The sequence below is a fragment of the Martes martes genome (genome assembly GCF_963455335.1).
Source record: "Martes martes genome assembly, chromosome: 8".
NCBI classification, from domain to species: Eukaryota; Metazoa; Chordata; class Mammalia; order Carnivora; family Mustelidae; genus Martes; species Martes martes.
In genome coordinates, this window is record NC_137895.1 from 37,672,648 (window position 1) to 37,698,344 (window position 25,697).

A 25,697-nucleotide genomic window follows, 5' to 3' on the forward strand; every position below is an offset into this window, starting at 1 on the left:
GTCAAAGCAAGATGCTTGTATATTTATCTCTGTGCTGTATAAAAGCACAAGGGGTCTAGAACAATGTGCAAGAAAATATGAATAGTGGTAACGTTGGGTAAAAGAAAAATTGATGGGACAGTATGAAAAGGGATAGTCTATATTTTTCTGTAACAAATACTTTGGTGTGATTTGGTTTTTGCTAACATGCATTAATGAATTAAATGGATGATATAAATATACTTGAATAAAAATATAAAATTTAACAGAAGAATGGTTGGCACTTGGTTTGACTAAATTATCAACTCCATATCATTATAACTACCATTAATGAAAAATATTAATTAAATAAAATCTCTTTTCAGTTTTCTTCTAGTAAGAAGGAATATTTCTTATACTTGTAACAACATCTAAACTCAGATTTAAGGAACTAAAACTTGGATCATTAAATTTTTGCTGCTTTTTTAAATTTTTCTCACCAGAATCAACCTCAAGCAGCTATACAGTATACTAATAATGGCTACATAGAACCTTCGAATCACATAGCTCTATTACAAATCTGTGTTCATCGGATCTGCTTGCTGTCCACTGCGATTTCAGTTGCCCTCCTTCCAGGCACTTGTAAAACTGTGCATGAACTGAGGCACATGGTCAGGAAGCTGGCCACGGCACATGAACACAGCTAGAGAAGTAATGCAGGAAGTCTTCAAGATCCAGCCTGTGTTTTCCACACTTCCTTCTCTTTGTCACAAGGACCAGTGACATTCCAAATGGTGGCTGCCCTGTCGACTGTATTTTTGAGTGAACACATATGTTATGAAGCAAATTTCCCAGGTAACCAGAGATAAATGTGCATGAATGAGAGACACCTGGGCTATAGATGTCCCTAAAAAGAAGTCAAGACACACCATCATCAGTGTCTGAGTTCACGGAGGTGGACCTGAGAGTCTTCAGAAGGAGGTCCAGTAAGAAGAAAGCTCTTGGCAGGGGTGCCTGGGTGGCTCGGTCTGTTAGGTATTTGCCTCTGGCTCAGGTCATGATCCCGGGGTCCCCGGGGTCCCCGGGGTCCTGGGATTGAGCCCCATGTTGAGCCCTGCCTTGGCGCCCCTGCTCAGCCTAAGAGTATGCTTCTCCCTCTCCCTCTGTGTGCACACTCTCTCTCAAATAAGTAAAATCTTTATGAAAGAAGAAGAGGAAGGAGGAGGAGGAGGAGAGAAAGGAGGAGGAGGAGGAGGGGAAGGGGGAGGAGGGGAAGGGGGAGGAGGGGAAGGGGGGGAGGGGAAGGGGGAGGAGGAAAGGAGGAGGAGGGACATAAGAAGAAGAAAGCTCTTGAAATTCTTTCTAGACTGCTTTATGCATAATTTTCTATTTTCCCTTGCTTTTTCCTCATTAGCCCCTGCTAGTTTACATCTAGCATCTTGTTTGAATTTGACTTCTCTTCCTCCCCTTAGCCTACCCTGAATCCTGTCTTCCTAATACTTGACTTTAGCCCATCCTGTATTTCACACTGACCTTGTTCATCAAAAGGGTTAAACTGGAGTGTGTACTTGGCCCACACTGGGCTGAGTGGATGAATGTAGGTAGATATCTGAAAGATTTTTAAGAGGCTGGGAGCCTGACAAGTTCCATAGTCTTGATCTCTAGGTACTGCAAGAAACTGGTGCCAAATGTTCACATGATTCTTCTATTCCCACAATTCTCATGATTCCCAACCTTCTGTTTGTTGAGAGCTAAAATTTTGTTAATTAGGCATGTACGTATTAGTATTAAACCAGGTTTCAAACATTATAAAAGGAAAAAAAACTCTGACACTAAAAAGAAAAAGAAAAAGAAAACTTCTTTCAGAGGGAAAAATTGATAGCATTTACTCTGTGAATTTGATTACCCAGGTACAGAAAGTGGAACTGGTAAAGTTTAAAATATTCCTTTCAATTTCACCACTCCCTCCTATTTCAAGAACAAAACTTACTGTATGTTCAATAGTGTGATCTATGAAATTCTTTTACAAACTGCCATATTTCAATATGTAAGAAACAACTGTTGAAAGAAAGAGACCCCTAACACAACCGTATTTGGGTTTTTTTTTTTTTAAGATTTTATTTATTTATTTGAGAGAAGGAGAGACAGAGACAGAGAGACAGAGAAAGCACAAGTGAGGCAGAGGGAAAGGGAGAAGCAGACCCCCCACTAAGGAGAGAGCCCGACATGGGGTCTCAATCCCAGGACCCTGGGATCCTGACTAGAGCCAAAGGCAGATGCTTAACCAACTGAGCCACCCAGGCACCCTAGCAAAACCATATTTGGTAGTCACAGTCCTGCAACCCTCTCTGTAGTCCCAGCTTCTGATTTCTGTACTGGTCATACATTCACCATTAATTAACTGGAAAGTCCAACTTACAATTTACCTTCTGATAGGAGCTCCCTTCCTTGGATCATGCTACAATTTCCTTCCTTGATGACCACCTATTTGGGTCTTTATTTTGGCACAATTTCAGAAAAAAAAAAGTTCAAGCTCTTTTTTAAAAGTTAAATAAACCCAAGGATAACATATTGAAAACAATTCAAAGATGATGGATATATTTGGCTATCTATATACTAAAATACTAAATCCATGCTAAGATAGTGAGGAATGTATAACCATGATAAGAAACAATTCATCATTTTATAGGCAGACTTTTGGCAGATTACAACCCCCAATGTTAACTATCAATAATGATCTTCTCTTCAAAAGTTTTTTTATCCAACAAATTTAACAATAATTTGTTGTTGGTTAGAACGGAGACTATAAAGAAATGGGAGAAAATATAATTGGGAACATGTCCACCACTCTAAAAGCCAGAATGATTTCCAATAACTGTAATAGAAAGCAAAATGTGGCAAATTTGCTGGCAGAGGTAGAAACAAAGTATGATGAAAGCACAGTAAAAAAGAGATTAATTCCAGCTAGAGGAATGTGGTTAGGAACAGGCGGATGTTGAAATGAATGTAGTGTATTTGTTATAGGGTCTGAACTTTGAAGTAAAAAAATAAGAGTTCAAATACCAGGCATTTCAGGTACTAAATGTAGGACTGCAGGCAAATTAACATGCTTAGGTCTTTCTTCCTCCATCTATAAAACCGGGAAAACAAAACAAAATAAAAAACAAAGAGCACTTACTCTGTGCCAAGACAACACTATGAACAGTTAACACAAATTCATTCAATTCTCATAATGACTCTGTAGATACTAATATCATCTTCATCTTACAGATGAGGAAACTGAGGCAATGAGAAGTTAAGTGGCCTCCCAGTGGACTGCATGTCAAACAGTCAGGCTCCAAGTCACAACCACTTATTCTGTGTTGTAAAATGTATTCTACAAGCACAATTTTATACACATTTCATTGACTCCTTTCAATAATCCTATCAGTTAACTACTATTTTATACACACTTACAAGTGGGGAAACTGGCTTAGGTAAGTTATGAAAGCACAGTTTTGTGGCAATGGGTACGACAGGCTAAAGCAGGATACAAGGGGAGGGTGACGGTTGCCAGATTTCTTGAATAATAGTGTTGCAGTGATAGAGATGAAAGCAGGAAGGGGTGTGAGAAATATGAAAGACTGAAAAAAGATTTTTAGAGAAAAAGAGGAAAAGAATGAAAAGAATGCATATTAAAGAAACCAAGGCTCAAGAGGAATCAGCAAATTATAGCCACATGCCAACTCTGGCCCACAATCTGTTTGTATAAATAAAGTTTTATTGAAACACAGCCACACTCAATTGTTTACACACTCTCTGTGGTTGCTTTTGCTTGATAACAGCAGAATTGAGTGTTTGCAATGGAAACTTACTGGCCCATAAAGTCAAAAATATTTACTATTTGGCCTCTTAAAGAAAAACTTTGCCAATCCTGTCTCTAGAGAAGACTTGTACAACAGAAATTTCTGTGAAGATGGCAATTTTCTGTCTCTTCACTGCTCAATAGCATAGCCACAGGTAGCTGGTTAAATTTAAATTTAAATTAATTAAAAATAAATATAATTTAAAATTTAGTTCTTCAACCATACTAGCCACCTTTCCAGTGCTCAGTAGCCACATTTGGCTACTGTCATTGCAGAACTAAATGTTAGCTGTTACTTAGTTCTAATTAAACTGAAATTTAAATCATCACACGTGGCTACAGACTACCATATTGAACAATGCAGCTGTAGGAAATTTCGAGGAGGCAGAAGTGGTCCCCAACACCAAATACTGAAGAGAGATCAAATGAAGTAAGGACTTCAGGTCAGTCCACTGAAAAGGAACACATAGGTATTGATGATCTTTGGGAGAGCAATTTGGATACAGGGATGAGCATTGGGGCCACTGGCATGGACACTGGTCTGTAAAAGAGAGGAGAACCTGGAATACAGACAACATGGGTGAGAAGTGAGGGTAGGAAGACAAGGGGGAAGCTCTGGCTTCTCTTTAGCTTGTACCAATCTTTCAACTGGCTTTTACTAAAAGGGTGAAAAGTGAAGGCAGCTGAGGGGGGGGGGCACTGAAAATTAACAGAATTTTTTAATGGCAATGGCAAGTGAGATGGTTACAAAAATTAGGCAAAGTTAGGTTCTGGTTTAGAAGTGCAAGTGCGTTAATGCTGCTGGAATGTTGGGGTGGAGCATCCCGTGAACCAAGACAATGAAGACTCATCTGAAAAGCCTGGAATGCCTTGTTAAGGACATGCAGGCTAATTAAAAGGTCTAGAGCTGGAGAATGTCCAGCTTAGAAATGGATTTCAGGTCAGACTGGAGAGGCAAACGAGGAAATGGAAGCAGTTAGGATCTACTGACTAGACAGGAAGAGCACATAAGTTGTGAAAACATGGCGGGAGGAAACTATTACAGAAACAATCAAAAAGGAACTAGAAGGAGGAGAAAGGATGGTATCAAAGAAGCCTGAGAGTTTCTTCATCTCTGTATGTCAAGTTTATGTTGCCTTTAAGGGAGACCTGAAATAAGAAGAAAAAGAAACAGTTTTGAAGTAGGAAAAGAAACTAATATTTTGTTAATCACCAATATGCCAGGTTCTACGTCTGATAATTTTTATATATATATATATATCAAATCATTAATGCACACCGTCCCTGGAGGACGACACTGTTATTCTCATGTTATCAATGAGAAACGCACCTCAGAGAGGTCAACCAACTCCGCAGAATTATAAAACTAGCATGCGGCAGACTGCAACCCAGTGCTTTCCGACTCCAAGGAAAATGGGATGGATTTCCAATTTCACATGTCTGTGTGCTTGTTTGAGTAATTCTTGTACTTTCCCTAGAGGCTGTTTCTTGTGGGCAGAGACCATGTGCTAGCTCATTAATGGCACACAGCAAATGCTCAATAATTATTTTTAAATAAATGCTTGCAAGTGTGAATGAACGTGAACTGAGGTAGTACTCTTCTGACACATTAACACAAATAAGAAAAAGAGTCTCATGAGGTAAGCACTCAGTAAGAAAACGACTGGCTCAAAAGACTGCTATGGCACACAAACAGAGAGGGCTTTAAGCATTTTTAAGAAAGCATCATATTGCTTTATACACACAGGGACATCTCATCTAAATGACAGAGAGCTGGTCTTGAGCCGTATCAACTGACTGTTCCAGGAAACCCTCCAAATTGGGTAATTGCTTACTTGGGGCGGCATAATAACCCTATGTTAATTTAACCACTAGGGATATTGTTTCTGTAGAAGTATTTGGAAAGCACATCTCTTTATAGGACAATTATTTTAACAGGGAAACCGAACACAAAGAGAGAGACATCCTTCAGCCATACTGATCCTTCTTCTGTGAGTACACACACACAGAACCCGGCCCCATTCACCAGCCCCAGCCACAGATTGTCCCTTCTCAACATGAAAGGACATCGCAGGCATCTGCACCTCTGCCGATCATCTCAGATTAAAACGGAGTGAACTGCCAACGATGAGAAATACAGCCAACAGGAAAAAGAATAGAAAGAAAGGCTCTCCAGAAATCAATACCTGTTATCTGAACTGTATCCACTGTCAATGAAGAGAAAAGGCATGAATGAATGATCTTAAAGATCCACGGGTTATGAGTCATGCTGGACAGTTAAATTCAAAGCTGAAAGTGAAGACACCATTTTATCTTGTTGGTTTTATTTTTAGTATAGAGGAAATGCAGGAAAGAAACAGAGTTTAATCAAACAAATAGAATTTGGTTTAATATAAAATATAAAAGATAAAATTATAATTAATTAAGAGTAACGGGCAAATGTTAAAGATCCAGTCAAAACATGTTAAAATTTCAAAGCATGAATTCATTAAGATTGAAATATAATCATAATTAAATATAAATTTAAAAGTACATTGTAAGGGAAAGTAAACTTCCTCAGACAGTCCTTTTCAAGAGAGCATTTAGGATCTCCATAGGAGCAGAGGTCCTCCATCAGCAACTCAGAATTGTCATGGGAAACTCAGAAGGGACCAAACTCCAAACCAGAGCAGGTTCCTAGGAAGACAGACCTACAGACCAGGGCCCACAGGATCTCCAAGCAGATAACCCTGAAACCTCAAAACTATCCAGAGAACCAAGAAGGGACAGAAGAGGAGGTGCCACACTCCAACACTAACCAGTATTATTTGTTGGAGGGAAGAGAAGATGCCTCTCAGCATTTAATCCTGATAACAATGATGAAGTGATGAAGAAAGAATGAAAAAAAAAAAAAAAAGGAGAAGAGAGAGCAGCCCAGGCACCATGCATGCAGAGAAGGAAGCCAACTCATTAACATTTGTTACTTTTCTCTGGGTAAGGAGAAATGTGAAAAGAGGGTAGAAACAGTAAGTGTTGAAAGTAATGCGCTCAAAACCTGAGGACTTAAAGGCTTTTTCCTATTTTCATATTACATTTTCATCTCAGCTATCCATTTCCTTCTCTTTAAGGCTATAACTCACACAGAATGACACACCACAATGTTCTGATGGAACTCTCCACTACAGCTGACGCTCCCAGAAGGCAGACACCACATTCATTAACTCATTCTGCACAACACTTAGCTCATGTCCACAGAGAGATGTCTCATACAAGCTCTTATTAGAGAGAAGGAATACAATCAGTCATTTTAGAATGCCTGAGAAGAACTTTTTCTTCCTATTGAACCATATAAATTATTCTGACACTGTTTCTACAAAGACTGTAATTGGGAGAAATACAAAGAGGGCATCAATTTGGTCTTACTGCTTAAAAAAAAAAAAAAAGATTTGAAGCAAATGTGATACAACATTAAGATTTTACAAAGCTCAGTGTTCAATGATCAATAAATTTTCATCTTTATTCTCTAAATATTTCACAAGGAAGAAAGTTATGAAACTTTATGAACAATATTAATCTTTTCAGAGAAAAAAATTGACAATATACATTAGAAAGTGTAAAATTTGGGCACCTGGGTGGCTCAGTGGGTTGGGCCGCTGCCTTCGGCTCAGGCCGTGATCCCGGGGTCCTGGGATCAAGTCCCGCATCGGGCTCTTTGCTTTGGCGGGGAGCCTGCTTCCCCCCCACTCTCTCCGCCTGCCTCTCTGCCTACTAGTGCTCTCTATCAAATAAATAAAAAAATCTTTAAAAAAAAAAAGAAAGTGTATAATTTCTCTTTGATCTAGACATCTAAGAAAGTTAAGAAAGAAGCAGAGACAGGAAGAGAAATCTTTGGAATGTTGTATCCAGAGATATAAATGTATCTGCCTGTTTTTAACAGCAAATAAAGAGAAACCACCTAAATATCAACATAAGGATTGTGAAACAAAAGATTTTACATTCACCCAATATGTTAAAACATTCTAAAGACATTAAAAATCATGGAACAGAAGAAGAGAGGAATGGAAAAATCACATCGTATTACAAGTGGAAAATGAGCTATCAGTAGTATAGATAGTTTAATTCCATTTTTCAGCAAGAACAAAATAGAGACCTAGAGAATCAAACAGTCTGATCGACATACAGATTTTTTAAAAGGGAAAATACATACACAAAAACTAGGAGTGTGTGCCAAAACTTGCAAATCTGAAGAATTAACTAGACTATAAACTAGTTAATTGTAAGGTGCCAATGTCAAGTTTGGTTTTGATAATGTCCTAGTTGTGTAAGATATTATCACTGGGGAGAGCTGAGTGATAGGTACAAACAACCTCTTTGTACTATTTTGTAACTTCTTGTGAGTCTATAATTATTACAAAATAAAAATTTTTAAGTGAGATAAAAAGACTGAAGGGAAATATATAAAATATACCAACATATGCACTAAGAATGCATTAAGATACTGAACTACAGTTGATTTTCCATCTATTTCAACTTTCCCGAGTTTACCCAGTTAGAATTTAAAGAAATACTTTTTTTTTTTTTAAAGATTTTATTTATTCATTTGACAGAGAGAGATCACAAGTAGGCAGAGAGGCAGGCAGAGAGAGAGGAAGGGAAGCAGGCTCCCCACTGAGCAGAGAGCCCAGTGCCGGGCTCCATCCCAAGACCCTGAGACCATGACCTGAGCCGAAGGCAGAGGCTTTAACCCACTGAGCCACCCAGGTGCCCCAGAAATACTGCTTCTTTAGGGGAAAAAAAAGCATAAACCAATTTTTTGTATTAGTTTCAGAGGTAGAATTTAGTGATTCATCAGTTGCATATAATACCCAGTGATCATGACATCAAGTTCCCTCCTTGATGGTCATCAAACCTAAATTGATAAAAATTATTTGTGAATAAAGCAATGTCAATGAAGAGGCAACGTCAATTCAAACCGAGGTCTCAAACCTAGGCCTTGTGATTATAAAACGCCTGCTCTTTTAACTAAACCACGCAATGTGTCATCCAACTTCCCTCCTTCACCTCTCACCAGAACAACCTCACAGACACAACCATGCTATAGACATAGCTACAAAAATAAATCTGATTTTACTAACTAGATACCATTGAGCATAACTCGAAAATTCTATTAGGCCTTTTTTCCCTAATCTTATCTTTAAAATAATCTTTGAACAGTATCACAAACTCTCTCTGTACTTTATCCTTGTCGACCCCCAATATCTACATAGATATTACATTCATAGGTAAAACATTTTCCATTAACATTTTTATAATTTGAAACTTAACTACAGTGCAGCCTACTCAATTTTCTGAGTTCATTATCTAGCTCCTGCTAGGCCCACTATTTCCCTTTATTCTCTTTGCTGTTACCTGTCTTTTCCTCACCTTCCTTGTATTAGCACCTCTAGCAGAAAATAAGTCTGTACAAATGGATAAAATTAAAACTGGCTGATTCTTTTATCTATGAAAGGATTCATTAGTTAGAAAGCGGCTACTGTTGATCAAAATGTGTGGTTGTATCCTCTAGTTATTCACACCTCAACAATCAAAGGCAATTCAGAGTAGAGTTGACTGTAAAATAAAACAAATTCTAATGCACCTATTTTCAGAAAATTATTACTAGATGGTCTCCATCACTCGCAATTACTCTTTTTAAACAGGAAAATGAGAGCGATCATATTGCAAGCAACACTTTTTTCCATTGATGTGTGAAGTTGGTCTTCAAAGTTACACTCTATCTGGAATCTCATTCAGCACTTGGGATAGTTCCTGGCTTTAGAAGGCATTGGATCAACGTCTGTGGAATCAATAAGAGAAAGGAGGAAAGGATGGCAGGAACAAATGAGTTAATGAATGAATAAGTTCTAAGCCAAAAAAACTCCACTTTTATAAATATAACAGGCCAACGATGTGTGTGTAGATATATGTATATAGGCACCAGGCTTGTTTTTAAATCTATAACACTAGTATCCTGATAGTAAGATGGGATTAACTGGAGAGGAATTAAGATACAGTGAGAAGCTGATACACTCTAAAGTCTAACAGATCTGGTTTTTCATCCCAGATCTGCTACCTGCAGGCCAAGTAAGCATGAGCAAGTTACTGAACCTTCCTTAAATTCTTCTTTAAGAATGTATGTGCTTGATAAATTAACAAACTATGGTAAGGAGTATTGCTATTATTACTGTAATAATATATTTTGTATTCTGTAACACTTTTTTTTTTTTTTTTTAGATTTTATTTATTTATTTGACAGACAGAGATCACGAGTAGGCAGAGAGGCAGCCAAAGAGAGAGAGGAAGGGAAGCAGGCTCCCTGCTGAGCAGAGAGCCTGATGTGGGGCTCGATCCCAGGACCCTGGGATCATGACCTGTGCCGAAGGCAGAGGCTTTAACCCACTGAGCCACCCAGGCGCCCCATGTATTCTGTAACACTTTAACACACACTCACAAACACATGCACACATGTGTGCACACTCACATACAAATACACAGAGAGAATAAAGTCCTCTTATAGGATTTAAGAGGTTTTGATTGCGAGCATTATTATTTCTATCAGATATAGACTGAAATAATTAGATATTTAATAAGAAAATATTCCTAATTAAAGGTATTTTTTGCCAAGTATAAATTTAAAAATTAATTCTTTTATAAGTTCATTAAACCTAGATAAGAGAACATTTTATCAAATTAGATCTACCAAGCCTATAATTACAAATTACACTTCAAACAGCTCTTGAAATATTCAGGTGAAATAATGAAATGTTTACAGTAAACAGTAGAAGAGCCTGGGCAGTCAGGATTCAGCATTTTAAAACAATAATAAAGCCAATGTCCTATCTTCTAAAATTCAAGCTCTTAACAGGATATGATCAGCTTTTATATCAAATAATAATATTAAGATTTGTACCATTATGACAATATCATAAATGTGTCCTAGAAAAATAGTATTTTTATATTATCTCATTGCTATCACTTTTTAAATTCTTTTTTAATTGAGGCATAATTGACATATAACATTATATAGGTTTCAGATATACAATATAATGATTTGACATTTGTATACACTGCAAATAATTATCACAGCAAGTCAAGTTATCATCCATCACCACACAGAGTTACAATTTTTTTTCTTTTTTTCTTTCTTCTTGAGATGAGGACTTTTAAGGTTAACTCTTAGCAATTACCAAATATCCAATACAGTATTATTAAGTATAGTATTCCCATGACATTTATTTTATAGCCCGAAGTTTGTACCTTTTGACTTCCTTCGCTCATTTCACCCAAACCCTTATGATCCCCACTCTGGCAACCACTGGTCTGTTCTCTGTATCTATGAGTCTGAGTTTTTGTTTTGTTTTGTTTTGTTCATCTGTTTTTTAGATTCCACATATAAGTGAGATCATTCGGTATTCATCTTTTACCACTTTTTTAATAATTTTTTTATTTTTTTATAAACATATAATGTATTATTAGCCCCAGGGGTGCAGGTCTGTGAATTGCCAGGTTTACACACTTCACAGCACTCACCATAGTACATACGCTCCTCAATGCATCTTTTACTACCTTTAACCAATGATTTTCATTTGATCACTAAAATTTGGTTTATTTCATTAACTTACTGACTACAAAATGACAAATAAATGACGATCTGGTAACGTGATATTGGTCCAGCTCAAAAATCTGAAATTCTTAGAATCTGATATGTGTCAGAGAGACAACTTTTTCGGTCCACACTCACATGGGCACTTGGTCTGTACCACATAAGGGAAGTATTTACCTCTTTGTAGTATGTGTGTCTTTGGCTTGATGACTGAGCACCCGTGAATTCTGTAAAATAGTCTATTTTACAACTAAAGATAAATGAGCCAAAGAGAAGCAAAGGGAGCCAGTTGCCTCATCAGGAAACTTAGACCCAAACAGAATGCAAACTGGTGCAGCCACTCTAGAAAACGGAACAGAAGTTCTTCAAAAGGTAAAAAAAGAACTACCTTAAGACCCAGTAATCCAGTATTAGCTATTTACCCAAATGATACAAAAATACTGATTCAAAGGGATACAGGTACCCCAAGGTTTATAGCAGCATTATCAACAATACCCAAATTACAGAAAGAGCCCAAATGACCATCAACTGATGAATGAATAATATGGTATATATATACAATAGAGTATTACTCAGCCATAAAAAGAATGAAATCTTGCCATCTGCAATGACATGGATGGACCTAGAGAGTATTATGGTAGGTGACATAAGTCAGTCAGAGAAAGGACATATACCATATGATTTAACTCGTATGTGTAATTTAAGAAACAAAACAAATGAGCATTAGGGTGGCGTGAAGAGAGGCAAACCATGAAACAGACACTTTACTATGGAGAACAAACTCAGGGTTACTGGAGGGGAGGTGGCTGGGGGGATGGGTTAAATAGGTCATGGACATTAAGGAGGGCACTTGTGATGAGCACTGGGTGTTGTATATAAGTGATGAATCACTAAATTCTACTCCTGAAACTAAAATTACACTGTATGTTAACTGGATTTTAAATAAAAATTTGCAGAAAAAAAATTCAAACCCTTTGATTCCTTCATAAAAAGAAGATTCATGAGTCATTTTGGGTTCTGGTAGGATGGATAATTTAGGTATTTCTACCTACAACTTATATAGGAGCCCAGATAGAAGAGAGATTAAAAAAGATAAATCCAGGGGCGCGTGGGTGGCTCAGTGGGTTAAGCTTCTGCCTTCGGCTCAGGTCATGATCTCAGGGTCCTGGGATCGAGCCCCGCATCAGGCACTCTGCTCAGCGGGAACCCTACTTCTTCCTCTCTCTCTGCCTGCCTCTCTGCCTACCTGTGATCTCTCTCTCTGTCAAATAAAATCTTTAAAAAAAAAAAATACTATACATGAGGTGAAGTTTCAGAGTCAGTGCAGTTGATATACACAAGGTTATGTGCATTTCCCTGGGGACAGAAAAGTTACTGAGACCTGATCGCTGCCCTTCCATTACCTCTTAATGATTTGTGAAATTACTGGTAAAAGTATCAGTGTGAGCTTATCTAGTAGATGTATAGTGGATGGAGATGAGCGTTGAGTATTCTTTGCCAAAGTACCTTAAAGGGAAATAAGATTCAAAATGATGTGCTTATGAGGATAAAAAAAATAATGAGTTAAGAGCACATGTAAAAGTGGGATCTGGGAAATCAGTGAAGATTTACAATTCCTCTAAAATCAGAGAGTGGAAGATACACAGAAACACAGATGATAAATGAGGAAACGGGAAGCTACCTCTCGGATTAGAAATTTTTAGAACTCTAACATAGTTCTCATTCTTGTACCCTCTAGGTTCTGACATCCAAACAGCCACATGATAACCAGACAGAAGTTAGAGTGTAGTTACAACTCATTACAGAAATCGAGCTCCACAGTGTGACCCAACTTGGTTGAAAAATGAAGTCCACCACTATATGACAAGTCACTTGAATCACTCTGTCCTTTGTTTATACAGCTATAAAAGTGCATTATAACTATACCTATTTCACAAGGTGTTGGCAAGATTTGAGGAACACATATATACTTTTAGCACGGGGCCTGAGCCAGAGAACGTGTTCAATAATTAGTTACCCGCCTCTGCATTGCCCTAGCTGCTACTATTATCATTATCATTACTGAGACCTAATACATCAAATGGAAGAAAGGAATAGCTCCAGCATGAGCTAGAGAATAGCCACATGTGAGTTCCCTACTACAGACCCTACAAATATCCCAAGTCTTATTGTGGCACACCCCCCAAACACTCAAAGGAAGCATTTCACATTCTTAGATCATTTGCTCCCCCAAAGTCTGGCAACATCTATGGAATCACACAGGTCAGTGAAAGCGCCCACAGCTCATTGTCCTTGTACTGAATTTCAAAAAATCTGACATATTATTGACCAACTGTATATCAATATATATAAGAGAGAGCTGTATGCGATACAATTCCTGAGAAACTCATCTCTGCACTTAACATCAGCCATTTACCAAGGTTTGTCCGTCGCACTAGGCTCAGGAGGAAAAGCAGTGGAAGAAAAACAGGAAAGAAGACTGCATGTGAATGTGTAAATCAGTAATAAATGCAGTAAATAAAATCAACAAGTTCCATAATTATACACACATAAGTCGTCCAGTATTTTCTTTTATTGAGAGGTTGGAGGAAAGGAAAATTCTCAAATATTCATACTTCCATGAATTAATTAGGCTATTTATCACCATGTTGTAATAAAAGTAGTAGTAAAGCATATTACAAGCAATGAATAATGTGGTCATTATACATTTTCCTTAAGCCAAAAAACCAACAGAGCATTTTTTAGAAGATTGATACTGTTTTCTAGTGTCCAGGAAACATTTCCAGAGTAGGTAACGATATAAAGCCTCTCTCTCCCCAACTTTGGGACTGTTGTACACATTTTAAATATGTACCTATAAAACACAGTTCATTTTTTCAAAGCATATCAATCTATTACCCCATGTATAATACGGATATTTTCCAAATGTTTCTAAGAATTAGATTCAGGTGTCTTTAATTACTTTAGTGGCTTCAGTGGAGAAGAGATAAGAAAAGAAAGAAAAGCTAAAATTAACTGAGACTCTTAGTAAAGAAATACTATAATGTAGTTTTTATTTATTTATGTATTTATTAGAGAACGCGCATACGTGCAGGGGGAGGGGGGGAGGGGCAGAGGGAGAGGGAGAGAGAGAATCTTAAGCAGGCTCCAAGCCCAGTGCCACCATGCTGTGGGGCTCGATCTCACAATCCTGAGATCACGACCTGTGCTGAAATCAAGACCCTGGCTTTTAGCTGACTGAACCAGCCAGGCGCTCTTATAATGTAGTATTTAGATGGAGTATAGAAGCTAATTTCGGACCGCCTGGATTCAAATCCTAGAGCTGCTACTTACTAGTTTTATAAGTTTAGGCAAGTTTCTTAAACTGTCCATATCTCCTTCTCCACACCCATAAAATCAGAATAAAAACTGACCCTCATCTCATAGGGTGGTTATAAATATTAAATAAATTATAGCACTCAGTATTGTACCTGGCTCACAACATGGGCACAAAAAAGCCTAGCTGCTTTTACTATATGCTGGACACTATGTACACCAGCAACACAATCATTCCAACAATCCTATAAAGTTATAACTATTGCCTTCTCAATTAGTAAGGATAGGCTGGATTACACTACAGTAACAACCGCAAATTCTCTGTGACTTGCAAAAATAAAAAAAGTTTATTTCTTACTCATGCAACTTCACTGTGGGTTCAAGTGGACTCCCCAGATCTGCTATTAATGCATTTCTGCTCCCCAGTGCAGATGGCTTGTAGCCCACATGTGTTTCACGATGGCCACTGCAAACCAGAGGGCTGAGGAAGGAAGCTTTTGCAAATAAAGGCTTCACTCTGAAGTGACACACCTTCCTCCTCTCACTGCATTAGCCAAAGCTAACCACGTAACTCCGTGTACATGGGGACATCCGACCCTTTGGCGTGCCTGACCTAGAGGAGAACAGATACCGCTGAACAATAATACCCGTTGCAGACCAATTTTATTAATTCTGCCATTTTACAATTATTTGGGCAAAAACACTATTTGAGGAGTGGAGCCAGAATTTTAACCCTGGAATCAATTTGTTTTCTCCACTGATAATGATCCTGGACTTTTTATTCGCCTACCCACCAAAATAAGATATCTAACAAACTCCCATTGGTAACTGGCAAACATCATTTGGCCTTGATTAAGAAGGCGAGTTGGGAGGAAGGCAATGTCAGGGCATTTGTGGTTTGGAAAAGCACTTAACTCTCAATTGAGAATCAATAAAACACTATGAAAATAAGAAAAACTGGAAAGCAAAGTTAAATTACTATAAAAGTAGACTTTTCTAAGCTCCAATGCTTTTGCTTCTATTTATTTAGTCTATATTAATAGTCTATAATACTGACCCTATGTTCCTTTGACTACTATCTTACCAATTTTTTTTACAAACATCTGCACTGCTCATGTCTACAACAGATACTGAGCATTCTTTTTTTTTTTTTTAAATCTTCCCAAAGTTCTTTAACTTAACTGAGCCATCCACTTAGGAGAGATGTCTTGAAAGATTATACTTGGGAAATGTTTTTATTCTAATATCAAAACCTAGGTAGAAGGTATTCCTATTGTCCAGTGTTAGCTCTTAAGTCAAAGACCTATAAAATTTAATTGCTTTTCTCCCACTTAGAAATATTTATATTTTAAATCAGTAAAATTTACTATTTACTGAAAGTCACAAATTAGGTTCTACCCTCTCTAACCTAGAATTTGAAAGAGCTTATTTATTTATTTATTTATTTTTAGCTATTCTAAGACTTTCAACTGGATTACTTCAAACTCAAAATTCTTTTTTTTTTAAAAAGATTTTATTTATTTGTTTATTTGAGAAAGTGAGAATGAGGGAGCAAGAGAGAGCAAGCTAGTGAGCATGGGGAGCGGGGAGCAGAGGGAGAGGGAGAAGCCGACTCCTGCTAAGCAGGGAGCCTGTGAGGGCTCAATCCCAGGACTCTGGGATCATGACCTGAGCCCAAGGCAGATGCTTAAACGACTGAGCCACTCAGGTGCCCCGAAATTCAAAATTCTTAAACTTCAACTTTCCTGGATATCATAATAGTACTCCTCCTAGATTATGCTGGGGAAATAAGTCAAACAGAGAAAGTCAATTATCATATGGTTTCACTTACTTATGGAGCATAAGGAATAACATGGAGGACATTAGGAGAAGGAAAGGAAAAGTGAGTTGGGGGAAACCAGAGGGGGAGACAAACCCTGAGAGACTGTGGACTCTGAGAAACAAACTGAGGGTTTTGGAGAGGAGGGGGGTGGGGGATTGGGAGAGCCTGGTGGTGGGTATTATGGAGGGCACGTATTGCATGGAACACTGGGTGTGGTACATAAACAATGAATTCCGGAGCACTGAAAAAAATAAAATTAAATTAAGATGTTAAAAAAAAAAAGAATATTACTCCTCCTTTCTATGCACTATCTTTTTACCTCATTTGGCCATAATTCCAACAAAATATAATTCCAACAAAAGCAAATAAAATTAATCTCTTTTATAGGAACTTCTCTATCTCCATGGTTTAGATAAAGGAATTGAATTGCACATTCAGATGTGCTTCTAAAATTGTAATTTAAAGAGGTTATTATATTATTAGATTACATACTTCTCTTGCACATGTCACACCACCGTGGAAAGCAATGAGTTGTTGCTTGTTGCTTATGAAAGTAGAATTCTTAAAAAAAAAAAAACGAGAGAGAGAGAGAGAGAGAGAGAGAAAAGAAAGAAAACAAGGAGTAGCAGCAGATACAATACCTTCAACCACTGGATTTGTTTCCTCACCTAATCGTATATGGCGCAAACAAAGGAGAAGAAAGCCACCTTCCAGGAGGTGCTTGCTCAGAGTTTGGATTTTCCCATGCACCTGGCAGTTGATCGGGTCACAGCTGATTGAATTTCCATTGTTCATTGATTGTGCCATTTGTCAGGCAATCCATCCTTGCTTATGTAATTGCAGCATTCCTGTAGTTCACTCTGTTCTGTCCTGGAGGTTCAGCAGCATGACAGACTGAGAAAATTAGATATGGCATGGCATCAAGCTGCTGACCTTCAGAATATAAAATAAGGCCCATCTTTTAAAATTGGTCTTTCTCGATAGAGGTTTTTCTGCGGGACTGTATTTCTAACAGGCCATTTTACATGCCGACCATGTACCTTCTTAAAATATTTTTTTGTATTTATAGGAAAATGACAATTTAAATTTTAAATATGCCTGTACTGTGCACGATATTATGAATAAATTCATTTCATTTAGAGTTTGTCAAAAGGGGACAAATTTTTCATCTTTAGGTAAACCTCTCACCTTCAAACCAGAATTAAACATCATTTCAAAAAACTCTGATAAATATGAAGGAAAATTCAAAGAATCTCAATAAGTTTAAAAAAAAAAAAAAAAGACTAAATTTCCCAAATAGTTTAATGTGGTTGACTGACGGATTGCCAAAGCACCAAAATTCATTAGGGAAATTAAATTACTTTGCAGTTACATAAAATTCACATTATATTGTCCGTATTTGTTTTCCTTGGAAACAAAGTCAAACTCACAGAAAAGTTGGAAATACGAGATAAATAACTTTTTCCTCCTCTGAACCACTTATTTATACAATACCTAACAACCCAAGAATAATTTAGTAAATCAACAACTATTATTTCATCCCTTTTCAATTCCCTCCTTATCTTCCCTGTAAACTCACAATGAAATGTGTAACTATCTAGAGAAATAGAACTGTGACACTATCTAACAAAAACATACAGGCTGGCTAAGTAGCTCTTTATTTCATCGTTTAGACTTTTCCATGGAGTTTCCTCCAGGAACTTCTGGTATCTAAACAAAAGAAAGAGAAGAAACCACACAAAGCTGCAAAAACAGGGAGACTTGTTGATGAGGAATGGGTTTCAAAATAAGCAAAATTCCCTACATTCCTATGTCACAGATTTCTTCACTTCTGCCTTTAAACACGGGTTTCTCCTAAAAGGGGAGGAAGGAAAAGTAAAGAGAGGGAGGAACATATTTCATAGCTCAGGTGCATCTACATGCTGCCATTCTGTCTCCCCTTCCTGTCTCTAATTCCTCCCTGGAATGTTTCACCCACCATCAGCTCACTCTGTAATTCACTGCTCTTGCTCTCAGCTCTGTCCCTCCATTCACATCACATTATGAAAAGTCCCTGAGGATTTCTGAATCAAAATTGCTCTTTCACACCTCCCTTGCCTTAAAACACCTCTAGAGCCCTTAACCTCTACTGATGTTCCTTCTTTTATCTGTTCCCTTCTTCATACTCCAGGACACTGATACATCCTGCTCTACCTTCTCCTACTTCTCTAACAAAGTCTCATCCACTCTTAACAAGGTATTTTTTTTCTTACTTGTCTCCAAAGTTTAGTTTTTTGTATGTTTCTCTTCCTCTCTCTCCCTCCACCCCCCATCTCCACTCAACATTCATCAGGCTTTAACTCTACATCTTTTCAACTTAGAGTCAGGTCTATACTCATACATCAAGCCCCCTCCAGGTTTCAGCCAATTAACTTTCATTTCACAATCAATTCCCCAACTTGGAGATCTGACTCACATTCCTGCCATTACCATAACTTCCTTCCTTCCCTGAACCCCACTTTCAGGCAGTCACAATGTCGCATTTAGCCTGGGGATAGGAGTTACTCGGTTCTGGGCAAGTGCTGCCCGTTGCTAGTGGATGTTCCACTTTTTTGTCAAAAGAAGACCAAAAATTGAATTGATACCAGAAATGTGGATTTTAGGTGAAATCTTCCAATGTTTAAATACTGAGAACTACTTAAATAAACAAAAACTTAGCATCTGGCTCAAACAAAACCCACCTGTAGGCTTAGAGTCAGATTGTGACTTGTAGCCCAAGAAGGGAAGACAAATCCTTTTGCTTCCTATTCCAAGATTTCTGAAACCATCCTGAAACTACCTTCTGAATTTGAGAGCAGTAGTGCCCCCCCTTAACTGTGGTTTCACTCTGCTGTTTTCAGTTACCTGGGGTCAAACTCAGGCCCAACAAATTTTTACAGGGTCTATGTCCTTCATTTCACTTGATCTTATCACGTAGGCATTTTATCACAAGAAGAAGAAAGATGAGTACAGTACAATAAGACATTTTGAGAGAAAGAGACCACATTTACATAGTTTTTTATAGTATATTATCATATTTGTTCTATTTAATGAGTTGCTGTTAATCTCGTACTGTACCTAGTTTATAAATTAAATTTTATGATAAGTATGTATATATAGAAAAAAACAGTATATGAGGGTTCGATACCATCCATGGTTTCATGCATCCTCTGGGGTCTTTGACTGTATCCCCCATGGGTAAGGGGGACTACTGTACCAGTAACTCAAAATATCTTCTACCAGCCAACTTCCCATACATAAGCAAACTTAATTCTTTCTAACCTCTATGCCTTTGTCATGTTTGCTTCCCACACAAAAATATTTTTCTTCTAAAGTCCTATCTTAAGATCCAGTTCGAATGTTTCCATATCTTTGAGAATGTCCCAGATCATATTCCAAAGACATTAATATCCAGTATTGTGTGTCAGGCACAGCTCCAAGCATTTTACAAGTCCCTGCCTACTCCCATATAATCCTAAAAATTAATCCTAAAAAAAATCCTGATACTATCCTGAAACCCTCATTCAATCCTAAAAAAAATTCTGATGCTGTCATCATTCTCATTTTACAAATAAGGATATTGAAGCTTGTCCAAGGTCAGTGGCACAACTGGGGTTGAACTCACACCCATCTTTTTCAAGTACAGAAAGAAAAGTAGGAAATTCATGTTCTGGTCATCCATTATATGGCATGTTATGTACCAGGAAAAAAATCTAAAATTCCATGACATGACTCACAAGACCATTTACCATATGGCTCTCTTCTTCCATTTCTTTATAATTTCCCCTGTCATTCCCTAAGCCCCAGCCACATTAGCTTTCTTTCAGTTTCTACAATCTATTGAGCTACTTCATACCTCATGGCCTTTGCATATGCTGTGCTCTTTGCCTGGAATGTTCCTCCCCACGTTTCATGTCTTATCTCTACTCACTGGGATCTCCGCATAAACATCATTTCCTCAAGACTCCTTCTACAATCCTTCTAGAGAAGACTATGTTACATCCACCACTAACCATTGTATTTCATAGTACCTATTGCAATTCTAAATAAACAACTTTGTGATAATTTTTTTAATGTATGTCTCCTCTGCTGCTATGTGGTAGGTTCCTTCACTATCTCTTCTATCATTTTCTCTGTAGTATCCACACAATAAGTGAATGATTGATGTCTTTAACTCTTATGAAGCATTTGAAGACTTAGAGGAATTAAACAACCTTTATCTCATAGCTAGTAAGGAACTGAGATCTTGCATGTTGAAAAACCTACACACTTTCCATTATAGAAATGTTAACCAAGCTGAAATCATTTTCTAGTAATCCGCATTTAGTTGGGAGTTTTTCCTTTTTAGCTTATAGTCACTGTTATTATATATTAAATTCTAAATCAAATAGTATATGAGAGTCTTATCATGGAATGTTGTTTAAATAAAAATAAGCAAAAATGGCTTGCAATGCTTTCAGAAAAGAATAAAGTGATGACCTAGACAGAAGAGTCAACCACAAAGTATAACACAAAAGTGGACTGCCTAATCTTTACTTCAGAGAGTGGCAGCTGGATTTCAATTTCAAGCTAGGCAGCAGGATATCTAATGCAGGAGGAGAAAATAACCCAAACACCCATTTCCTTGTTCCAGGATTAGAGAAACTACTCTGAATTCTAATTGCTTCACCTTTGACTGCAGTTTTCCACTGAAGTTCCTAAAATAGAGGCTTTAGTACCCCCAAAAGCCAGACATCAAGAATGTGAATTAATCACCAAACTGTAACAAAAGGTGGTTCTTCCCAACTTCCTAGAGCACCTACATGTAACTGCGATTTATCTTTCAGAGATCTCAGAGATTACGGTACCTGAAATGTATGTTACAGAGCTATTCACTTTGATGGAGAGTCCCTTCAGTTTATCACCCTTAAGGATTTCTATTCCATGTTCACACTCCTGCATATGTAAACTGCTATGGGATAGTTAGTTTATGCCACTGTGAAAGCTCGCATGCATTACTATTTATGTGTTGGAGCTTTTGATAGGTCTACAGATGCTGAGTGGAGTTTACTTTCAAGAAAAACAGACAAGATTATAAGGAAGACAGAGAAGTCAAAGGGCACCAGAGATCTTGATTCCAGGTAAGGCAGCTCTGTCTAGGAGAAGAAAGCTGTAGCAAACTCTCCTTGGTTTACTGAAAGATTTGGCTGTCCACATCTCCATTACCCGGCTCCCAGTGACGCAGAAAATAAGCAAGTCTCTTTCACATCAAATTATGCTTATATCCCCTTACCACCTCCCAAAGTTATACAGAAGCAAAAATCATTGCATCTACGTACTCTGTTACTTCACTAACATTTTTAAAAACTCACATGTCAGCTCTGTCCTAGATCCTAGGGATATAAAGACAAAAAGAGAGAGAGACATTCATCCTGCCCTTGAATTTAGCTTTATAGATAACTGTTAACCCATGAGGAATATCTGCAAATGTGTGTCCAACACAGTAATGGATTCTATTTGAAACTGAAAGTGCTTATTGAAGTTTTAAGATTAGATATATGGACTCCTACCTTCATTTCCCTGCCTAACTCTTCTCTGCCAACCAAAATTCTTAATAAAATCCAATCACACTGCTAAAATAAATATGGACACAAAGACTTATCTTTATGCACCTTGATCTTTTGGGTTGCTATAAAACAGGTATGGCCACGTGATTCCAAGAGTACAAAGATTAAGAGTTCAGATATAGTATTATTGAATGTCAGTTATTTAAAATGCATTGAATTTTTGAAAACACGAAGACCCTTTGGTAAAAATGTCATTAAAAACATTCAATGCAGACAATTTTAGAAAATTTAGGCAAGCAATTAGAGATTAAGAAGAAAAAAGTTAGAAAGAAAATCTCCAGGTTAAGAACGCATAGATGGCTCAGTCGGTTAAGTGGCTGCTTTTGGCTCAAGTCATCATCTCAGGGTCCTAGGATCCAGCAGCACAAGGGCTCCCCGCTCAGCAGGGGAATCTGCTTCTCCCTCTCCCCCTGCTCTTCCCCACCACTTGTGCTGTTTCTACTTCTTGCAAATAAATGAATAAATAAAATCTTTTTTTAAAAAAAATCTCGAGGTCTAAAATACCTATTTGATGAGGCTTTGACTTCCACATCCTCTGCACTCACTCGGGCCCCTGTCAACCCCAACCAGCCCTCTAGAAACTTCTCCTTTCCCTTCCACTGTCACTACCACTGCCTTATATATGGCCTTCATTGGTTTTTACTTGGAATATCCCCATGACTTCTTTCTTTTTTCCCCATGACTTCTTAATTAACTTCTCTTCACATGGTTTTAAGGGGGGGGGGGGGGGTCACATAAATCATTTTCAGTACCATACTTTATGACAGATATATAGACACACAACTTTGAGAATACACTCTTAGGAAAGACCATGATTTTTGTTTTGATCTAAGAAACACAAGGAGAGTTTTCTCCTCCTGAAATAACTATGGTGTAAGAGTGCAAAGATAGCTAGCTACTCTTCTTCCAAAATTTATAACGTCTATTTCATCCAAGACGTGGTCTTAATTCTTTACCCATTTAATCCTCATAATATTTCCACATTTATATATGAGAACACTGAAGCAGAGAGATTAAGTAACTCAGCTGTGAACACACAGCCAGTAACTGGGAGACCCAGAACTCAGACCCAGTGTTCTGGCTCCAGAGACCATGCTCTTAGTGGTTGTGAGTCGTCATGACTCACATATATGCATATATACACATACATATATGACATAAACACACATATATGTATGTATGTGTATTTATATGTCTATGTGTACTATATTATGTCTACATATATATACACACACACATTTATGTATATATATACACATATAGATATAGACATATAAATACACATGGTGCTTCGATCACTGTCAGGCATGTCAAAGAGGGTTAGTCAAACACTACTGAAAAAATTAAACCGGAAGAGAAAAGGTGCTCAGATTCTAAAGGGAAAACTATGTAAACTGTTCCAAACAATGAAGGGGGGCATGATGACAATACAGAACAGGGTCTGGTTGGCTTGCCTTTCTCCATTTCAACAAAGAGACATTTGTCAAATCCAAACCTGTCATTTCCCCAATCCTATTGCTGGGAATTTGGAAATTTGGGAAACCCCACTGCAGTGTTTCTCAAACTTTTACGGGAAACATCTCTCTCTAATAGCCAGCAGATGAGAGCAACCACATTCCTACTAGGCACTTGGCTGAACAAGCAGCCACAATTCCAAGTTTTCACAGACTGTGTGCCTCACCCTTACTATTCTGACAAGTCTGGCATTTATTCTACAATGTATCTGTTTGGTTGTGATGTAAAAATAATGTTTATAGCTGCTTATAGTTGCAACTCTAGACAAAGAAAAAAAAATTATTCCTACCATGATTTCTAGCACCACCTGGCCTGTATGTGCATAATTCTGGAGTACCTCATATTGTGGCTTCATATAGACAATAGGGATATGGATCTAATCTAAACTGGCTCACGAGCCCCCCTCCCAACACAATAATTTGCAACCACAGTAACAGTCAAATTTCAGGCTGTTTTCCAACCCCTGGTCTTTAATAATTAGATCCTTGTCCACCTGGAGAAGATACACACCCATCCTTCCAAACCCTAGATTTTACTGAAGTCTTTCCTCATTTCTCTTTCTCCCTGCAGTGTGTAGATACTTGGTAATACTTCCCTGGTTTATCCCACTGTTTTGCCTCCGTGGCTGTCTCCCATACTGGACAGTGCTGTCCCGGGGGCCAGACCCTTGTTTTAGTCGTGTAACATCGTCAGTGCCAAGCAGAGCCCTGCCATGCCGGTAAATCTCTGGGCTATAGGAAACTGGGCTCCTAACAAGTAACCCAACCCCTCAAGAGACGGCAAAAGAGCTGACTATAAAATTTAAATTAAACACAAATCGAAAGATCTGAGCACATCTCCAGTCTTGAATTTCTCTCCTAACACAGTGCCAGGTTCCCCGCGAAAGGGACGTCGGGCCCGGTCGCCCAAAAGTCGTGAGAGATCTGGCTTGGCGAAGGAGTCACTCACCAACTCGTGGAAGGCGGGTATCTGTTCTCCAGCGTTTTGGTCCAGGGCTTGTACCAGCTGATCTGCTCGGCCGCTTTGCCCCAGAACCTCTCGGGGTCGGCCACCGAGGCCGCGAAGTGGGTCTTGTACTCGCCGCCACCGCCGGCCGTCGACAGCGCTCTGCAGCCCCGGCCCCCGAGAGCGCCCCGAGGGCCGGGGGCCACGTACGCCCTGCGGGGCGGGGCGGCCCCCCGCGCCGCCGAGGACCCGGGCAGGGACCCCCCGAGTCCCCCGGCGCCGGTGACTTTGCGACACTGCAACCAAGACGGCTTCATCGCCGCCGGCCGGGCCCCCCCGCCGCGGGCCGCGCTGCCCGAGGTCCCGGAGTGCACTCGGCAGACGACAGCTGGGACGCTCCCGACTTCCCGAAGCCGGCGGGGAGCGTGCCGGAGGCGGGGGCAGCTCCGGAGCCCAGCGCGGGGCGCTGGAGTTTGGCAGCAACACTAGAGCTGCCGGGAAAAGCCGACCTGGAGCGTCGGGGGAAGCAACAGGCTGGAGTGGGGGCTGGGGGGTGGGAGGCAGGGGCCGCGGCCACCACGCGAGAAACCCAGCTCCTGCGTGCGTCCCCAGCGCCGCAGCTCCCGCACGGAAAGCGCCCCGGAGCTGCAGAACCTCCTCCCTTCTCCCACACGCCAGCGGCCCCCGGGGGAGGCCGACGCACCCATCTCGTTTTCAACAAACAAGTTTTCAAACAAACAAGTTGTGCGCCGCTCGGCCGACTTCTGTGCGGAGCCGGCTGGTGGAGGCGTACCCTGCGGCGGAAACCAATACCCCTGGGCTCCGCGGCAAGGCCCCAGAAGCGCACGTTTCCTTTGTTTTTAAAACTCAGCTAAGTCCCGGGTTATTAAAAACACCGGCGGCTCCAGGGCAAGGGCTGCTCCAGGATTTCCCGGCAGCTGAGAGGGTAGGAGGAGTGGAGAAAGGTTGCGCTGAAGTGGGTAGTAGTTCGAGGGCGTGATTGACCCGCCACTGGGGAAGGCAACACCCTTAGGATCCGGATTCACCTGCTGC

General features: G+C 39.2%; 1 protein-coding gene across 2 annotated transcripts in view; it reads right to left on the bottom strand.

Annotated features, from left to right (window-relative positions):
- ACSS3 (acyl-CoA synthetase short chain family member 3) overlaps positions 1–25,074 on the bottom strand; it is a 156,551-nt gene extending 131,477 nt beyond the window's left edge. Inside the window, exon 1 of one of the 2 annotated variants that reach the window (XM_080810786.1) lies at positions 24,648–25,074. In XM_080810786.1, the coding sequence (XP_080666912.1) occupies positions 24,648–24,961 (314 nt within the window). In that variant the 5' untranslated portion in view covers positions 24,962–25,074. Of the gene's footprint in view, positions 1–17,228; positions 17,347–24,647 lie in introns of those variants that run through there. The other variant, XM_080810787.1, reaches the window with a different exon arrangement.
- Between the last annotated feature and the right edge of the window lie 623 nt (positions 25,075–25,697).